Source organism: Coenobita brevimanus, chromosome 90, assembly GCF_032717465.1.
Source record: "Coenobita brevimanus isolate Jiangsu-jjx chromosome 90, ASM3271746v2, whole genome shotgun sequence".
Taxonomy (NCBI): Eukaryota; Metazoa; Arthropoda; class Malacostraca; order Decapoda; family Coenobitidae; genus Coenobita; species Coenobita brevimanus.
In genome coordinates, this window is record NC_137043.1 from 34407882 (window position 1) to 34427852 (window position 19971).

General features: G+C 42.0%; 1 protein-coding gene across 1 annotated transcript in view; it reads left to right on the forward strand.

Moving 5' to 3' along the window:
• The window catches only part of LOC145411564 (galactosylceramide sulfotransferase-like), a 48266-nt gene extending 29164 nt beyond the window's left edge, over nt 1-19102 (forward strand). The window contains exons 2-6 of the mRNA XM_080281571.1: nt 3672-3799; nt 14018-14120; nt 15390-15479; nt 17429-17656; nt 18039-19102. Of these exons, the coding sequence (XP_080137697.1) occupies nt 3672-3799; nt 14018-14120; nt 15390-15479; nt 17429-17656; nt 18039-18647 (1158 nt within the window). The 3' untranslated portion in view covers nt 18648-19102. The remainder of the gene's footprint in view (nt 1-3671; nt 3800-14017; nt 14121-15389; nt 15480-17428; nt 17657-18038) is intronic.
• Nucleotides 19103-19971: the final 869 nt, after the last annotated feature.

The window sequence follows — 19971 nt, forward strand, 5'->3', positions numbered from 1 at the left end:
TTAACTTGGCGAAGATTTTCTTCCTTTTGCAGCTTATTTCACGTTGCTCAGTGGCAGAACAGGATAATACTATGACTTGACATACTTTCCATAGCACTTCTTCGTGACTAACACCATATTCTAATGTTACTATCGCTACAGCTCCGCATTCAAGATAGAGAGATAGTTTTACTCTCCGCTCTTTCTTCCGCTCCTCTCTTCCTCTTCTCTCATTCTTCCTCTGCTCTCTTCCATTTCCCTCTTTCTTCCTTTTCTTTCTTTCTTCCTATTCTCTCATTCTTCCTCTTCTCTCTTTCTTCCTCCTGTCCTTCTGTCTCTCCTCTCTGTCTTCCTCTCTTCCCTTTCTTCCTGTCCACTCTTTCTTCCTCTCCTCTCTTTTTTCCTATCCTCTCTCTCTTCATCTTCTCTCTTTTTCCTTCTCCCTCCTTTCTTCTTCTGCCCCCTTTCATCCTCTTCCCTTTATCCTTCCTCTCTTTCTTCCTCATCAAAAAACAAATCTTCCTCAGTAATTTTCCTCCCAGATTCGATTAACTGGAACCCCAAGGAAAGGATAGTAGTGCAGTGTCTTCCCATATGTCTCGTTCATCCTAGGAAAAAAAAAAAATGCTTGCTAGGAGAGGAGGTTTTAAGAATGTTCGTGAATAAGGACAATCTGGAGACACCGTGCAAGGCTGATCCTAAAATTTGTCTGTGATGGTGCGATTCTTGGAAAATGAATGGGGGCTTTGGAGGCACGCTGGTGGTTCGTGGGCATACGTCAGTACACACATACGTACGTTCACACACACACACACACACACACACACGCACACACACACACACACACACACACACACACACACACACACACACACACACACAAGATAATTGTAGATATGCAGTAGAACACGAACTTAGCTCAAATCCTGTGTACTGCAACTATATAAACACACACACACACACACACACACAGACCGATGTCCCTCCTAAAGCTGACTAAAATCGTCTTGTACCAGAGGGAAATAAATAAAAACAATGTAGCCAATTACCCTTCATTAACTCCCACCACCAGCTCACTATCCGTCCCGCCCCTCATCAGTTAATAATTATCACATAGAGCTTTTTATCCGTGAATGGGCGCTAATGGGTGGCTGTGATCCTGTGAAATTATGTAGAGCTTCAGGCACAGAGCGTCCATGTTGCGTGAGTTAGTGTTTGTGTCATGCCATCCTCTCCACCTGTCTCCCCGTATCTCTTTCTCCGGTGCATCATTGTGTGTGTGTGTGTGTGTGTGTGTGTGTGTGTGTGTGTGTGTGTGTGTGTGATGATAGTAGTCGTCATCATCATCATCATCATCATCATCATCATCATCATCATCATCATCATCATCACCACCACCACCTACCACCACCACCATCATCATCATCATCATCATCATCATCATCATCATCATCATCATTGCCTACCACCACCACCATCATTATCATCATCACCATCATCATCACCTACCACCACCACCACCATCATCATCATCATCATCATATTATTATTATTATTATTATGGTCGAGTCGGATTCTGTATATATGTATGAATCTATGGTGACAGAGTATCCTCTTAATGTCTAGTGTAATTAGGGTCAGAATTGGCACACACGTTGTTTATGGGTCAGGGGAGATGTGATTTGATTTTGGTACAGATCAATTAGAGGTCAAGGTCATGGGTCAAGGTTAAGTTTGATATCGGCCTGCCAGTGTTCTCTGAATATCCTCGCTAGTTATCATTTTAATCCTTATTATTATGAATGTGTTTATCAGTATTATTATTAACTCTTGCCTGATTGATGGGGTTGGGGTGGGATATCATCAGACAGACAGACAGACAGAGATATGAGGGGAGGGGAGGGGAGAGAAAGGATAACAACGGGATAACGATAAAACAACATGCCTATTATAGTGAAAAGGACCACACAGCCATTCACACATATTATTTTTCAACATAAGCTCTTTATTTGAATATGTTACCTGCCCTGGTGCTGAATACATGCATGGAGAGAGAGAGAGAGAGAGAGAGAGAGAGAGAGAGAGAGAGAGAGAGAGAGAGAGAGAGAGAGAGAGATACAGTACACGAGTATATACTTGTTTAATACGGTAGAGGATTCGTACTAGTAATTTCCACTGTTATAAAATAAATAAGAATATTAGTAATGCTCCCATGTGTTATATTATATTGGGAGCCTATTAGTAATGCTCCCAAGTTTCCTTACTCACTCTCATCTAGAAAAATAAATAAATAAATGAATAAATCGTCAGGCGATGGCAGAAATAGAACAGTCTCTTTTCATTTTCCCGACCATTATATAAAAAAGATCAGTCATAATTATTAATACTTATGATGCTGTGACAGGCCCGTATTCTGTTCGGTTAAGGAAGCTCCCAAACACCACTTCTTTAGCGATTTGTTTTTTGATATGGCTGAATAATATCCTTTTTGTACGTTATTTTCATAGAGTTCGACGGTATTGGATGGATTTATGCAACACAAAAGAGGACAGTAAGATGTAATAAACAAAATGAATCGCTTAGGAAAAGGTGTTGTGCTTGCTGCCGCCAGATTGCTTTCATTAGGGCATAAGAGCCATGGGGAAACGAAGGAGTTGATTAAGGATTTATGTAACCCATTTACTTCGGGGGCAAAAGAAAGAGAGAGAGAGAGAGAGAGAGAACTAAATGATTGATTAAAATCGTCTCGAGATAACGTAAAAAAAAAAAAAACTTATGGTCGTAGTAAAGGAATTAAATTTTATGTTTCTGTGCACGTGTAATGTTTCCTTATTTTGTGGTACCTTCTGTTATCACGCAACTCTTCCGTACTGTGCGCTGTCATGTCACTTTCCCACGTGTTATTGGAGGTGTGTGTGTGTGTGTGTGTGTGTGTGTGTGTGTGTGTGTGTGTGTGTGTGTGTGTGTGTGTGTGTGTAAAAAGTGAGCTACACAATCATCAATAAATTAAACCTCACACAAAGCATGATTAGTCCAAAATCGTTCTTTCTTCCCCAGCCATAAATAATCATCTCCCATACCCTAGTTAGTCCACCGCTTTACCCTGTTTTCCAGACCGGCAACCAATCAAACACGCTAGCTGATATAAAGGATAGAGCATTTGCGTTTCGTTGCAGCTGTTGATTATGCAGCGATGAGAGATAAAGGACTTGTTGGACTGTGTTGATTTTGGTAGGGAAAAAAATCTCTTGGACAAATATTTAGTCTTGAGGCTTCCTTTGTGTTGTGAGTTTGAGAGAGAGAGAGAGAGAGAGAGAGAGAGTGTGTGTGTGTGTGTGTGTGTGTATAGTTTTATTTCTTCCTCATCATCTGGATCATTATCATCATCATCCATTTTGCCACCAACTGTTTGACTTCACTTTACTGATAGTTATATCCTGTTTATCTAATCGTGTGAAAGCTCCTTGTCATGTATCATTTCCTGATCTTTATTTGTTGCAGGGTGGAGTTATGTGAGCCCCCTATCTTATCAGTTATAAGGTATCAGTCTCGTACTGCGTGTAGCGGATCATGTCATTCCCGTATCTGTGTTGTATATCGAAGTATGTTATTCTCTTATCATTCATGTTCAGGTCTTATGTGTCACCTGTATTATGTTTCACCTTGACTTATCTTCCTCCTATCTCCTGCAGGGGTGGAATCCTCGCCAGGTGAAGACTGCTGCCGTGGGTGTGGTGGCGGTCATGCTGCTCTCACTCTTCCTCCTCTCCACCCCAGACACACCCACATCCTCATTCTTCCTCACGCCATCTTCGCTCAGGTATATTCCAGACGCTTGGTGAAATTTTTAAGTTTTATTTTGGTATGATTAGGGTATTTTGGTATACTGTACCCCACACCACAAAATGCCACACCCCACACCTCACACAGCCACACCACACACTGCCACACCCCACACCTCACACTGCTACACCACACATTGCCACACCACACACTGCCACACCCCACACCACTCACTGCCACACCCCACACCTCACACTGCCACACCCTACATCGCACACTGCTACACCACACATTGCCACACCCCGCACCACACACTACCACACCCCACACTGCCACACGTCGCACTTCTAACTTAAATCAAATACTTTTCAGAGCCTTTTATAAATGTCCTTCTGTTATTATCCATGATGCATACTCGCGCTTATTAGCATACGTCCCCATCAAGCAGTTATTCATTTTTTCATAATTATATCTATCATACATTTAATTACAGTATATTCTTCCATGCATAAAATTATATCATCAAGACTTTCATTCTTCCCCATACATTCGTCACTGTCCTTCACTTATTCATTCTCTCACATACATGCATCGCGATCGTCAGGCTATACATTTTCTCCCGTGCATTCTTCCTCATTTCACTTTTATCATTCACTCCAGACCATGAAGTTAGTCATTTTCTCCATTATATACTTTATTTTTAATTTTGTCCCCATTAGACAGTTATTAATTTTCCCTAATCATACAGTTATTCATTTTCTGTCTTAAAGTTATTCATCCTTTCATGCGCATTCATCCCAGTCATAGTTATGATTCTTTCCCTCCCATAAAATTGTCCATTCTCTCTCTCTCTCTCTCTCTCTCTCTCTCTCTCTCTCTCTCTCTCTCTCTCTCCATTTTTTATTCACACTATTGTAATTCATTCTTTCCCCATCACATTCTCTCCATTATAATCACTCATTCTTACTCATTCTAACCTTATCATCCTCTTTCATTCTGCCCCTTGCATATACCATTCCTTGAAAAGTGTGTGTGTGTGTGTGTGTGTGTGTGTGTGTGTGTGTGTGTGGTGTGAGCGTGGGAGGGGACATTGTACCCTGGTGTGAGAGGTGGTGTAAGTGGAACCTTGGTGGTAATACCAGGACACACGTACTAACACCGTATGCACTGGACTCCTTCCCCCCCCTTCCCCCCGTTCTATATCATTTGGTATCGCAGTCACTCCCCCCATCACACACACACACACACACACACACACACACACAATACATAGCCTTCACTCTCTCTCTCTCTCTCTCTCTCTCTCTCTCTCTCTCTCTACCCTTCAAGTTACGGGGTCTCTTGAACAGAACAAAATCCTCAGACAGTCGGAAGAAGATGAAAAAGACGAGGCAGACTGAGAAGGTATCATTTTCTCTGATAACAAAATTACAAGCGCATAAATTCTCCTCTTTTTTTTTTTCCTCGACTCTACACGCAAGCCGGGGTGTAGTATTAATTAATCCCTTCACAACGATGATACTTTTTTTTTTCAATTCTTGTCATTTCCACGATTTTTTCTTCATATCAGGAGAGATTTTAAGACGTGGGGAGGTTTAGAAACAGCCTTCGTTAACCCTTTCACTTCCTTCAGCCCTTTTTATCTGTCTTGCCCAACGCCTTACTCTCGTAAGGGATGGCCACATTCAAATCGCCACCATGTCGTCCTGTCCTCTGCCATTTGACTGCCCGTCCATCCTCGTACATTTCTCCATCCCATCCCTGTACCTGATCGCTTGTCTCCCCCTCCATCTCATTCCCTATCTTCTCCACATGGCTAAATCATCTCAGAGTATTTCTCCTAACATTTTCAGTCACATCCACATCAGTACCGCAACGCTCCTTTAATTTCTCATTGGTCTGTCCCTCTCCGTGTAACTCCACGTGTTCCTCATCTGTCAGTCTGCCTCCATTGAACACCACACGCTTCTCTCAAATAACTCATTTCCACCACCCATACTCGTACTTTTGACTTGAGTCCTTCAAACAGGGCCCAAACGTCACTTCCGTAGGTTACAGTAGGGATCACAATACTGTCATGCAGCGACTTTTTTTTTATAACTTCCATGCTCACTTCCCTCTTCCTTATCACTGCTTTCAGTGAACCAACAATCTTTCTCCCTTGCTGTACCCTCTCAAGCACTTCATCCTCTAAACTTCCATCCTCATCACACTATCCTTGTACTTGAATGCACTCACATTCTCTATTTCCTCACCATCCAGCCTCACTGTGCATTCTGTGACTTCATTTCTCTCAAACACTCTAACTTCACTCTTGTCTACATTCAAATTTACTGTAGATTGCGTTTCGTACATACAGTCTCAAACACATTCACCAGTTTGCATTTCGCGTTCATCTTCACATAGCAATACAGTATCGTCAGTAAAAACAGTACAGGGACCGTATGCTCGTCGGTTAAGGAAGTTCCCTAACACCTTTTCCTAAGTGATTAATTTTCCTTATTTAAACCTAACTGTCCATTTCTGTCATGTAAATCCTTCCAGTGTCGCCGTACTTTGCATAAATAACGTACGAAAGGATTTGAACCACCCACATCCAAAAATAAATCGCTGAGGAAAAGATGTTGAAGGAGAATACGGACTAGGGAAGTTACCACAACCTACCCCTCTCACATCAGGGACACTCCAATCACCATCCACTGCCTTGCCTAATGTCTCTTTTATAAATCCATGTATACACACACACACACACACACACACACACACACACACACACACACACACACACAAAACGGAGACCTGCTGAATAAAATCGTCTAGTGGCAGCAAAAATAAAAATAAAAATCGCCTTTATTGTAGCCTAGGGTTGTTGGTTGTTACCGGTGTGATTGTGTTATTTGGCATAGTTGGGAGTGTTATTTCTTGCCCCCCCCCTCTCTCTCTCTCTCTCTCTCTCTCTCTCTCTCTCTCTCTCTCTCCTTCTTCTTCTCCTCCTCCTCCTCCTCCTCCTCCTCCTCCTCCTCCTCCTCCATCCCCTAATACCCACACCTAATAAACTTAAAGATACATTCCACTTTCACACACAGCCAAGAATATTATCCGCAGAGCTATAACTAACTTACAATTCACATAATATTTTTTGCAGAACTGGCTTTACAACTCAGCTTAATTAGATTTTGGGAAGAGAGTGTTATATAAAAGTTAATATTGTGTAATTATGGATCTTGGAGGGGAAGAAGAGGTTGAATATTTTTTTCGTGAAGAAGAGGAAAGATTATGCATTTTTATCACGAAGAGGAGGAAAGATTATACATTATTATCATGAGGAGGAAAGATTATGCATTTTTATCATGAAGAGGAAGGATTATGCATTTATATCATGAACAGGAGGAAAGGTTATACATTTTTATCATGAAGAGGTGGAAAGATTATGCATTTTTATCCTGAAGAAGAGGAAACATTATGCATTTTTATCATGAAGGAAGGAAATATTGTACATTTTTATCGTGAACTGGAAGAAAGATTCTTTAAATGAAAAAACAAGAAGAGAACGTGAAAAATGGCAGGTTGTGGAGGGGAGATAAGACCAGGATAAGAAAGTGAGAAGGAGAATGAAAATATGATAAAGATTGAAGGGGAGGAGAGTAGGAAAATTCAAGAAAGGAAGACGAGAAAAGGAGAGAAAGAGGGGGTCGAAGGAAATGACAGAAAAAGAGCGAAGGGGAGATAAAGACAGGAAAGGTGAAGAAAAGAGGAGGAAAGGAACGTGAAAGAGAACGTGAAAAGATGAACGAATGGAGGGAAGAACGCGAAACCAGAAGAAGGAGGAGGAGGAAAGGAACGTGAAAGAGAACGTAAAACAAGGAACGTAAAAGTGGGAGGAATGCGAAAGAAGAAAAAGGAGGAGAAGGAAAGGAACGTGAGGATGGAGGGATAGGAGTGGAAGGATAGCTTGTCCGAGAATAGGTCAGTGTGTGTAGGAATATGATCCACACATAATGACCCCCTGGCACCCTTTGAGCCAGGCCAAGGTCGCCATCTTGGATCCACATGCTTCTCTTTCGTTAGCCGTGCACAGAAAGTATCTCTGTTTACCTGTTGGTTCGTTTTATTTACATTTATCTGTCTGTGTCTGTCTGTCTGTTTTGTATAGCTAATTGTTTGTCTGTCTACAATGCTGTCTGTCTATATATGTCATTCTCTTTGTCTGTCTGTCTGTGTATGTCTGTCCTATATAGCCAACTGTCTGTCTGTAAGCCTGTCTGCAAACCTGACTGTCTGTATCTCAGTCTGTCTGTCTGTCTATATCTCAGTCTGTCTATCTGTGTCTGTCTACTTATCTGTTTCTCACTTTGAACCCAATTTTCTATTCGCCTGCTGTATGTCATTAAACAAGCACAGAATGGATATTTCTTAATCGGTCTGTCTGTCGAGCTGTTTGTCTACGTATCTATCAGTCTGTTTGTCTGTATATATATTTGCGATTTGTAAATATGCCAGTGAATCCGTTCCCAGATCTGAACATTATACCACCTATCATACCACACAAGAGATGGTGCTTACTAATTCCCTTGTACCAGCTGATGTGTAAAGGCTGGATGGGGTCAGGCCTCTGTTGGTGTGCCGTAGGTGGGATACTGGATTGTGGGAACGGTCTTGGTAGCCTATTGCCAGAGTCGAGAGAACAAACTAAAGAAAAAAAAATCCACCCCAATCCTAGCACTTGTAGAGTAGGAGAGGTTAATATTTAGGAACCCATTTCTCTCTGTTAAATATCCCTCTTCACTCCCCTCCCCTCACCTTCTCCTCCCCAATTTGAAGGTCAAACTTGGAACCAACATGGCGAAAGTGGCAGATCTTTGCAACCCTCCTCAACTATCTGATCCTAACTCCCCTCTCCCCCCTACCTGATCCTGACCACCCGCACCCCCCTCCCCCCTCCCGAACCTGACTGATCCTAAAATATCTCGCTCTCCCCCTCCCCCTTGCCCGAGTTGAAGCCAAGATTTAGAACCAGAAGGTGGCGGATTCAGGAACGCTCCCCCCCCCCTTCTCCCCACTGCATCCCACCCAAGCAGTCTCCCCCTCCCTCCGTCTGATCCTAGCCTTCCTCCTAGCAAATTCAGGTCACCCCACCCCCATCTCCACATTCTATCTTATCCTAGTATCCCCCTCCCCTTCCACTCCCCTTCCCTCTCCGTTCATTCGTTATATTTCCTTCTCTCCTCCTCCCCGTCTGATTCTACCTCCCCTCCCCTTATCCTGTCTGATCCTACCCCCCCTACCCCCACCTTATCTCCCCCCCCCATTTAGTGTTTACAGAGGGCCGGGGTTCGTGTCTGTGCGGGTGTAATCAGGGGGAGAAGGAGAGGAACACCCCGATTACCCCGCACGCCACGCCGGCAGGAGGTGAAGGACGTGAGAGAGAGAGAGAGAACGTGGGGAGAAGGAGACCGAGAACTACGGAGGGAGAACGTGGGGATGATAACGCCTGAGGTTTAGGAACGTGAGTAACATAACGTTTGGGGCAATGAGCGTGAGAATGAAACTTTAAGGTCAAGGAACGTGAGGAAGATGACACTGAGGGCAAGGAACATGAGGACGATGGAAAGGAAAGTGAAGATGATAACTTTGGAGTCAGGGAGCGTGAGGAAGGGAGTAGGAAGAAAGGAACGCGAGAGAAAGAACAGCAAGGAACCTGAGAAAAATAACGTTGGGGACAAGGAACACGAGGAAGGAAGTAGGAAGAAGGGAACGTGGAGCAAGAACGTTGGGCAAGGAACGTTTCTTGGGAGCAGGAACGAAACTGGGAGAGAAAAGTAACCGAGAAAAGCATAAAAAAAGAAAAAAAAACATCAAACAGAGCAGTAAGATGGCAGAAATACATCATCAGCGAATCGGGCGCTACGTCAAAGGGAACCACTAACGTTTATATGAAGAGGAACGACTTAACACTTAAGAAGAATAAAAAGTAAGCAAGGAAATCGTCAAGCAGTACAAGACCACAAAATCCTCAAGATAACAAGAGCAATACAAACGAGAACAAAACAAGCAAAAACAAAGGAAACAAACAGGAAAAGATTACAAAATAACAACAAAAACGAGGGCAAACACTACACAAACGAAAAAAGAAAGCCACACTGAACAAGTTCACACAAAAACATGGATAACAACAAAACAGACAAGGAAAAAACTAGACCAAAAAAAAAAAAAACAGAGAGCAAGATAAAAAAAAATCCATAACAACAAGACAGACGAGAACAAAAACAAGACAAAAATTAGAGAGGCATTCAGTGGAGCGCATCTCTCCGACAAGGACAACGTAATATTCAAACCACTCTTCATAATGGGTTAGGTTTTCACTGATTATGGTTTTGCAAAAAGAAAAAAAAAATGTTTTCCGGATCCAGAATCTGAAATACGATCCGGATCAGTCCCAAAAATTAATTGTTTGTTTCCGGGGGGGCATGGGCTATCTACCCACCAAATTCGGTCCAAATCTCTCTCTCTCTTAGTTTTTGAGTGATCCTGCTAACAGACAGACAAACTAACTAACAAACAGGGGTGAAAACATACTCTCCTTGTCGAGAGAATAAAAGAAACAACAAGACCACAAACCCTGACGATCACAACAAAACAAACGAGGACAAGACAAAAAAGAAGAAAATTCAAACAACAGGACACACACACACACACACACACACACACACACACACACACACACACACACACACACACACACACACACACACACACACACACACACACACACACACACACACACACACACACACGATCACAACAACAAAACCGTCCAGGAACAAAACCCGACACAAGTGCTGGTGGGCGAACCTGGACGAGCCCATTACGAAGATTAAAGGATTTCACAGCAAAGTGTATCGTGTTTTTTTTTTTTCTCGTTTTTTTAATATCATGAAACCACGCATACAATTTCCAGTTTTTTTATATATATATATATAAGTTCAAACTGTATTCCCAATTTTTTTCTTTTACAACGATGATGGATTTTTAGTGTATTATTATCTTCAGACGATTTTCTTCAGCTCAGCATCACTTGTAGTTGGTGAGAAATAAATTAAAGCTATATTTAACTCCGTCACTTCGATGTGTCTCTCTTAGTCTGAATAGCGTTCTGGAAGTTGCAGCAGTAATATAAAAGATAAGTGGACAAATTAAAGGATTTTACTGGGAAGCTTACAGTCGTCGTCGTCGTCGTCGTCGTCGTCGTCGTCCTCCTCCTCCTCCTCCTCCTCCTCCTCCTCCTCCTCAATCATCCTTTCATATTCATTTTATAACATCATGAAACTACGCGTCAGCATTCCGTACTCCCTTTTTTCATCATGTGTGGACTTTTTATGACAGCGACTTAGGCTAAAGTCGATGTTTCTTTCTATCGCCTTGAGTTGCTGGAGAAGAACTAAGATTTTAATAAAGGGTAGGGGAACCACAATATTACCTTATTTATTTGGATATTTATTTATTTTACTTATTTGACATTTGAGGTACTGTGACAGTCAAAAGTTCGTCGACACTTTCCTACCGACTGTGGAGATGTTAAGTTGCTCGATCATAAATTTGTAGGTGGGATAGATAGCACTAGTAAGTACACGGGAGAGTAGTATGGTACTCTCTGAAGGTGTTTGGGGGGGAAGAAGAAATGTGCTTAAAAGATTATTCTAAACTGGGCTTGTCGACGACACACACACACACACACACACACACACACACACACACACACACACACACACACACACACACACACACACACACACACACACACACACACACACACACACACACACACACACACACACACACACACACACACACAATCTTTGCAATACACTTCCTTTGGGGCGTGGTGAAGGGGGGGAGGACGCCTTCAGGTCGTGGCACTTATATAACCAGGCGGCTCTGCTTCTTGGACCTGTATCTGCTTGGTTAAGGAAGCTCCCTAACACATTTTCCTAAGCAATTTATTTTGCTTATTCTACCTTACTGTCTTAGTGTGTGTTATATAAATCCTTCTGTTGACTCCATACTCTGCCTTTGCATAAATAACATAGTCTACAGAAGAATATTGCCCAGCCGTGTCTAAAAATAAATTGCTAAGGAAGAGGTGTTGGGGAACTTCCTTAACCGATGAGAAGAGAGTCCTGGCTATACAAACGTCCCTCAGCTCCCTCCCCGCCCATCGGGTTCACATTTCAAATAAACATGAGCTACAATTGCTACTCGTGGGGTGAGGAGGGGAAGATGTGCCAGTAGGAAGGTGTGAATATCAAGTTGTAATATGCTGAATAAATCACTTAGAGAAGTGTGTTGCGAAGTCTCCTGTGCCCCATAGAATACGAACATAGGACTTAACGTACCAAAACGTGAACATAGCCAACCCATCGCAACCTAACCTAATTTAGTTTAACACAGCATAGCAAAACATAATAGATTTTAACCTTAGCCAACCTAACACAATCTAACCTAACCTAATCTCTGGAACAATCACACTCCCCGTTGTTCTCTCTGCTAAGCCATCGGACGTGCCAAAAGGAACTCTGGACATGTTACAAGCAAGTGGAAGCGAGATTCAGACTGGTTCAGGCAAGGGATCTGGCTGATACTGTGAAAGCTTTGAGATAGAATGAAATATTGAGCAGAGAGGTTGCGAGAGAAGTGCTTGGGGGAATGATAGAGTTCGTTCACTTTAACATGGCGCAGATTTTCGTCCTTTTTTTCCAGTTTATTTCCCCGTAGCTCAGTGGCAGAATAAGGCAGTACTGTGTCTCTGGTTTCCATAACACTTCTTCATGACTAGTGCCATATCCTAGTGTTACAAACATGCCTTCCGAATTTGTTACCATTCAGCATTCAGGAAGGAGATGAATATTTCAGGCCAAGTTATGGTGGCCAGAGTAAAGTACCAACATTGTCGTAGTAGTAGTAGTACAGTAGTACTATAGTAGTGGTAGTAGAGGCAGTAGTAGTAGTAGTAGTAGTAGTAGTAGCAACCCCAGGCTCATGTGGATGTGAACTTGGTGGACTGTCACGGAGGGTCGCCCTAGTGCAGGATACTAAAACTTCCATCACTTACATTCTCTCCCAGCCATCGTAAGTAATGCCAGACAACAGAGCCACCGTAAGTTTCCGCAAACAAATTCCGGTGATTGGTTTTCGAATAACCCCACCGGCGGATTAGCACCCCCCTGAGTCACCCGATCCTGCTGTGTCATATACGCCTCTCGCAGTGCTTAGGACTCCGTGATCCCAACGAATGAAATTGGAAATCCTCTAATAACTCGTGTGTGTGTGTGTGTGTGTGTGTGTGTGTGTGTGTGTGTGTGTGTGTGTGTGTGTGGACAGACAGACAGGTAGAGAGATAGATATAGATATACATGTGCATACGGGGAGAGAAAGAAATAGGTAGCTACAGACAATTTATAGGCCCAAACACAGTATGTATGACACTGGACTATTTTCTTGGTGTTACAGTGTGTGTATGTGGGTACACACACACACACACACACACACACACACACACACACACACACACACACACACACACACACACACACACACACACACACACACACACAATCAGTGATGTGCATGTAGATTAACTTGTCAGCGTACTGGCTCACCGTCAGTAAATATTTACCTACTCTAACAGGCGCACCATCCCCGTGTTGACCGCACAAAAAAAAAAAAAAAACGACATTTTGAGAGCGTCCCCCACTGTGTGTGTCTCGTGTTGCTTGTTTGTTGTGTTGTGTTGTGTTGTGTTGCGTTACTGTGTACTCAACCTTCCCAGCGTATCAGTTACACACACACACACACACACACACACACACACACAGTCAACAGGGGTACGTCAGCATCAAAGCAAAAGTCACCACCTCGATTCCCTTTTTACCTGCAGCAACAAGGTATACGAGAGCAACGCGTGCTTGTTCTACTTGTTGTTGATTTTGTTCATGGAGAAAACTTTTATTTAAACCCTCGTCACATCCATACCAAGCTTCCCACCTTTCCTCAACTTCCCTCACTCCATTCCTTCACTTCTCTCTCGTCTTTCTCCCACTTCTCTCCCCTCTTCCATTTCCCTCCTTTCTTCCACTTTCCTCCACTTCTTGACCCTCTTTCCTCCACCTCTCCTTTCTTTCCTCCACTTCTCTCCCCGCTTTCCTCCACTTCTCTCCCCTCTCCTCCACTTCTAAACCCTCTCCCTTTCTCCCTACAGCGGTGAGTCTCTGTGGGGGGGTACCCCCAGGGCCCCCCAGTGCTCCCCCGTCAATCATGTCTTCTTCCTCAAAACTCACAAGTGTGCCTCATCCACCGTCCAGGTAGGTGAGAGAGAGAGAGATTTGTGTATTTTGTGTAGGTGTCTGTGTGTAAAGGTTATAGCTATTATTGTGTGTGTGTGTGTGTGTGTGTGTGTGCGCTCCATCTAAATGTCATGCGTTGTAATTCTAGAGCTGTGTTGTGTGTATTTTGTTGGAATATTAGTTAGATCATTTGAGCCATTGTAAAAAGACATGTTAGGTCAATATCCATATGACGTTTAAACGAAGAGTTAGACGGATAGAATTCTTTGGTGCCTAATAATAATAATAATGATAATTCGTACTGAGATTGTTGTACTTTGAATAACAGGATAACCAAAAGCAGATAAGTGTTTGACGGCTGTTCAAAAAGGGAAGGATTTTTATTTTTTTTATTTTTTTATTTTTTTGCTTAAGTTTTCTCAAGTTCATTCATTTATTATTGCTTCTTAATAACTCCTGAATTTAATGAAACGATATATGACTGAATCCGTAAGTAAATGATCAATTGCCTTTTTTTTTCTTTTCTTAAGTCAGAGGAAAAGGTGTGGGCACTGGTTCTTCAGGCCCTCTGCTCTAATCTTAATATTGATGATAAAAATAGAGATAAAAGTAATGAATAAAGGAGTGAAAGTAATGAATAAAGGAATGAAATTAAAGACTGGAGATAATAATGTAAACCCTTTAATACGATGACACTTTTTTGTATATTGTTCTCGCCATCTCCAGACGATTTTATTCAGCTTAGGGTAGACTTTTCGAACTAGAGGGGTTAGATGTAGCCTTCACTAACTCCCCCACCACAACGGGGTCTCTCCTAAGCTGAATAAAATCGTCTGGTGGTGTCAGGAGTAAGATAATGTAACTTCGTCGTACTAAAGTGGTTAAGGACGATTTTAATCATGATAGTTTTTAAGCTTTAGGTGGATAGGATTTCTCTCAGCTGAATAAAATCATCTGATGGTGTCAAGTAAACCAAGAGACGTCATTATTTCCAAGTGATTACAGATGGTATTAATCATGACATTTTTGAAGTTTTGAAGCTGAATAAAATCGTCTGTCAATCGTTTACAATCTCCTCCTTCGCCTACAGCTGAATAAAATCGTCTGTCAATCGTCTACAATCTCCTCCTTCGCCTACAGCTGAATAAAATCGTCTGTTAATCGTCTAACAACCCCCTTCCCGTACAGCTGAATAAAATCGTCTTTCAGTCTAACAACCCCCTTCTTCCCCGACAGCTGAATAAAGTCGTCTGCCAATCGTCTAACACTCCCCTTCTTCCCCACCAGAACATCTTCCTGCGCTACGGCTACCGACACAACCTGACCTTCGCCCTCCCCACCGCCGGCAACTACCTCGGCAACCCACAGCCCTTCCATGTACGTGGGTGGTGACAACTTTTGATTTATTGTGGTGTTTATTTTCTATATTATTAACACCTTCAGCACGGGGATGTCATTTTTAATTTATTGTTTTTTTTTTTTTGTTTGTTTTTTTTTATATTGCCCTCATCTTTAAATGGGTGTACGGGATGACGATGATGATGATGATGATGATGGTGATGATGATGATGAGTAGTAGTAGTAGTAGTAGTATTTTTTTTAATCATTGCCACTGTTATTTCTTATTTAGCTTTACCCGCTACTCTTACCTGCTATTTCGTATCATTTACTGCCGTGAACGCAAATTTAGATGTATTAACTGATTTCATCTTAGACGGGTTCATGGATTTCAATTAATCTTTTCTCTTCCATGACGTATTATGTAGTTTTTTTTTCTTTACCCCAGCCTTTATATGTGGGTATATGGCAATTCTCATTTTAATTTAATTGCTGCTTTTATCTGTTACGTAGAATTATTTTTTGTCGTTACTCTTACTTATATTTAACTGATGCTTCTTTGGATGATCTTAGAATTTATATAAAATCATTTATCGCCGACATTTATTCACCGTTGCTAGATTTACCCGGTATTTTCGTGTACATTTAACGGTAGACTTTTTTTTTTTTTTTTTTTTTTTTTTTTTGTACAGTATCTATCACCGCCACCACAGATATCACAGCCAGCAATTTCTTTTATTCTTTTACCTACGAATAGATGCCGACTTTTCACTTAACATATTGATTCAAAGGATGTTTTGTTTAATTATTTACTTATTTTATTTATATATTTTAGTCATTTATTTACTTATTTCGCAAACGAGCAGATGCCTACTTTACACTTTATATACAGAGTCCTTCTTATCCCCGATGTGTAATACAGCTGTCATGTGTGGGAGGGCTAACCACATGCATATCTTACGTAAACAGGATGAAGACCTTTTGTAAACAGGATGGCGGCAAAGGGGTTTTCTCTCTCTCTCTCTCTCTCTCTCTCTCTCTCTCCATCACATCTTAATTCTCTGCTGATAATCCCACCTAAAAAGTTGCTTAAGAAGAGTAGAGGATTTTTTTTTTTTTTCCTGTTTTCCTTGTACTTTTTCTGTGATGGAGGAGGGAGGCAAAAATTTCCATAGGGTACCGTAAAGTAGAGGAAGAGCAGACAGCCTTTCCTTCTGCCCTCAAAAATAGATTCCCTTTATATTCAGTTGATTTTCTCCTCTTATAAGACGGGCCCAACAGGTGTTGTAGGAGAGGTGATAGAACATGGCTTCATAGGTATAATCAGGTACCACATACGTAATAGATAGATAGATAAATGGGTAGATGGATGGATAGGTAGGTAGATTGATGGATAGATAGAGATAGATTCGGTAGATAGATATTTGTATAATTATTTAGTCTGAATCAGTTAATTATTCTGAATCTAGCGCTTGACTTGCTGACTCAGTACACTGCTCTCACTCCCCAGTTTGTATCCAAACTCGGTGTAGCGTGATGCACCGTGATTAAAATTTCTGCTTAACTTAATGCAGTGGGGTTGATTGCCCTTGTAGCTTAATATAGTGTGGTTAATTCTCTTTATGTAGACCATTTAGGAAAGACCGACTGTCGTGGTTATATACAGGAGTAGAAATTGAATGGTGTCAACTCTTCCAACACTAATACTTGCAATGTCCTGAGAAAGTGGGATGGTGGCAAATTGGTTGGTGTGTTGGCAGTATTGTTAAGATTGTCTGTGTTGTTTCGACAGTCGAGTATGTTGTTGTTTGGGCGGTAGATTAAGTTATTGTTTTGGCAGTAGAGTAAATTATTGTTTAGGCAGTAGAGTAAATTATTGTTTAGGCAATAGAGAAAGCTGTTGTTTAGGCAGTAGAGTATTTTTTTTTTTTAGAGCAAGCTTTAACTGAGATCAGTTCTTCCAACATTAACACTTTTGATGTCCTCAGAGTGGAATGGTGGCGAAGTGGTTGTTACCTGCCAGTGGGAAGGTGGATCTCTTCGTGCTACACACCCGCCTCAACCCCGGCCAGCACAGCACCGTACTGCACAATGACACCTTCTGGATCACCATCGTCAGGGACCCTGCTGCCCTATATGAGTCCCTCTTCAATTTCTTCCACATGAACTACGCCTACGGGATGCAACTCTCAGAATTCAGCGACAGACCCATACAGGTCAGGCACATGGTATTATAGATGGGTACTTTTTATGTTCTGTGCAGCTGAATACGTAATGTTCTGTTTATCAGTGTCAAGGAAATTATGAAACAGAGAGATGTGGGTGGGTGGGTGGAATTGTTTAATGGATATAAATTATGCATATTTTAACTGCGAGTGTTACAGTCAGAACTCTTCCATTGTATTGAATACTGTATGTACTGCCCCCTTGTTCTGTCATTCAAGGAACTGGCTGCTATATTTAAAACTCCTCCATTATTATTGTGACTGCTGCATAATATCTCCTTTGTTCCATATTTCTAGAATCTTGTTACATTCAGAACACGTCCATCTTTATTTTGATCACTGCATAAACTCTCACCCTGTTCTGTCTTTCCAGGACCTGATGGCATTGCCCCGATATGGAGGTAAATTCGGCAGGAACCAGATGCTCTTTGACCTGGGCTACCCTGACAACCTCTCCGTGGTGGACCTGAGACGCGCCATCGATGACCTGGATCGCCAATTCAACCTGGTCATGATCTCTGAACTCATGGACGAATCACTTGTCCTTATGCGGCATCTGCTGTGCTGGACCCCACATGATGTTGTCGTCTTCACCAAGAATGCGCGCCGACAGGAGGTGAAGCCCAAGATGGATCCAAGGACGCTACAGACGCTGCGGGAACTCAATAGCGCTGATGTCTTGCTGTACGATCACTTCCTAGCTCGCCATCGTGAGGCTGTTCACAAATTTGGACAGCAGAGAATGGCGGATGAGGTTGCAGCGTTGCGTAGCCTCAGAGACGAATACTATGAAGACTGCGGTGCTAGGAAAGTAAAGGGAAGGGACGCTTCACTAAAGTTCAAGGAATACTCTGGCCTTGTAAGTGGGTATGTCACGGATAACAACACAGACACCAACTGCCAAATGCTGTCCATGCCAGAACTGCCACTGATTGACACAGTGAGGAGACACCAGAAAATGCTGCTCGGAGTGAATTTATAGTACAGGCTCCACCATTGCCTGTGCCCTGTGGAAACAAGCTCAGGCTCCCAATGTTGGATCCTTGCGCAGTCAAGGCTTACAGTTCATCATTCCTAGGGGACAGTGTAGCATTATCCATAGCTAAGCAGCAAGTGTAAGATTGTTGCAAACATGCACACATGAAGATAATGGTTCTTAATCATTCCTAGGGGACAAAGTAGCAATGCCTATATGCAACAAGTGACCTGTCATTGGTACTGTCGAGGATAATGGCTCTTCATTATTCCCAGGGGAGTGTATCAAACTGGCCTGCAATAACACTTGGAAGAATGCTCATTAAGTTCCAAATACCAGGAAAATGTGAGTGAATCATACCGAAACTGCAAGTGCATTTTGGGTCCAGTGTTTTTGGCCCTCAGCATCCCTACGGGAGTGTAGTGAACCCACCTGGAAACAACTCTTCCCTAAAACAAACCTCAAACTTTTGAAGGCTCGCCTAAGAATATCGAGAGTGTTAGTGAAGTACAGTAAGTCAAGCTCGGCAGTGCAAATCGGCTCATGGGCATTCCGTTCCTTATACCAATGCTGACTCACGTACTTACCGTGCCATGGTTAACTGTAAATGTGACGTGAATTCTGAGACATTGTATATGCAGAAAAAAGATTAATAACAGGTGTTCCTCATTGTAGAGAGATAAAAGTACTATTGACTTGAACATTATAATTTAACTCAAGCTTCAAAGTACAATAGTTCTGTATATAGATTTAGACCAAATTATTATAGGCCAGTGTTCTCGTTGGGTTAGGAGGTTTTCTAGCACTTTTGCCTTAGTATTCTGTCATGCACATAACATCTTTGTATTCTTTTATGTACCGTATTACTTCTAACACTTAAATATCAGCATCATTTATACAAATATTGAAGAGAATATTAACACTTCCGGGATCAGACACACCAGTCTCATTATTTTTTTTTTTTTTTTTTTTTTTTTTAGTTTTTTTTTTTAGTTTCCTCAGGTTCAGAAAAGTCAAAATCGCATTATCTTAATTTCGTGAATAGCGTGGTCGGTTTGCTTCAGATATTGTCACCAGTTTTGTCCTGCCATGTTTCTGACCATAGATCAGGGATTACTGCCAACTTATCAAGGTACAGTGTCCGGAGTGGCTGTAGACTTCAGAGTGAATGAATGACAGCTTCTTGCCTGACTGGTGTATTTCATTACCCAGTCTTGGCGGAGCAACGTCAAAGGTCATTGCCGCCATTTAACGTGAATATAGTTAAAACCAAAAACCCCATACATTGAACAAACACTTTAAAATACATCCCAAGAGTGTATAACGTACT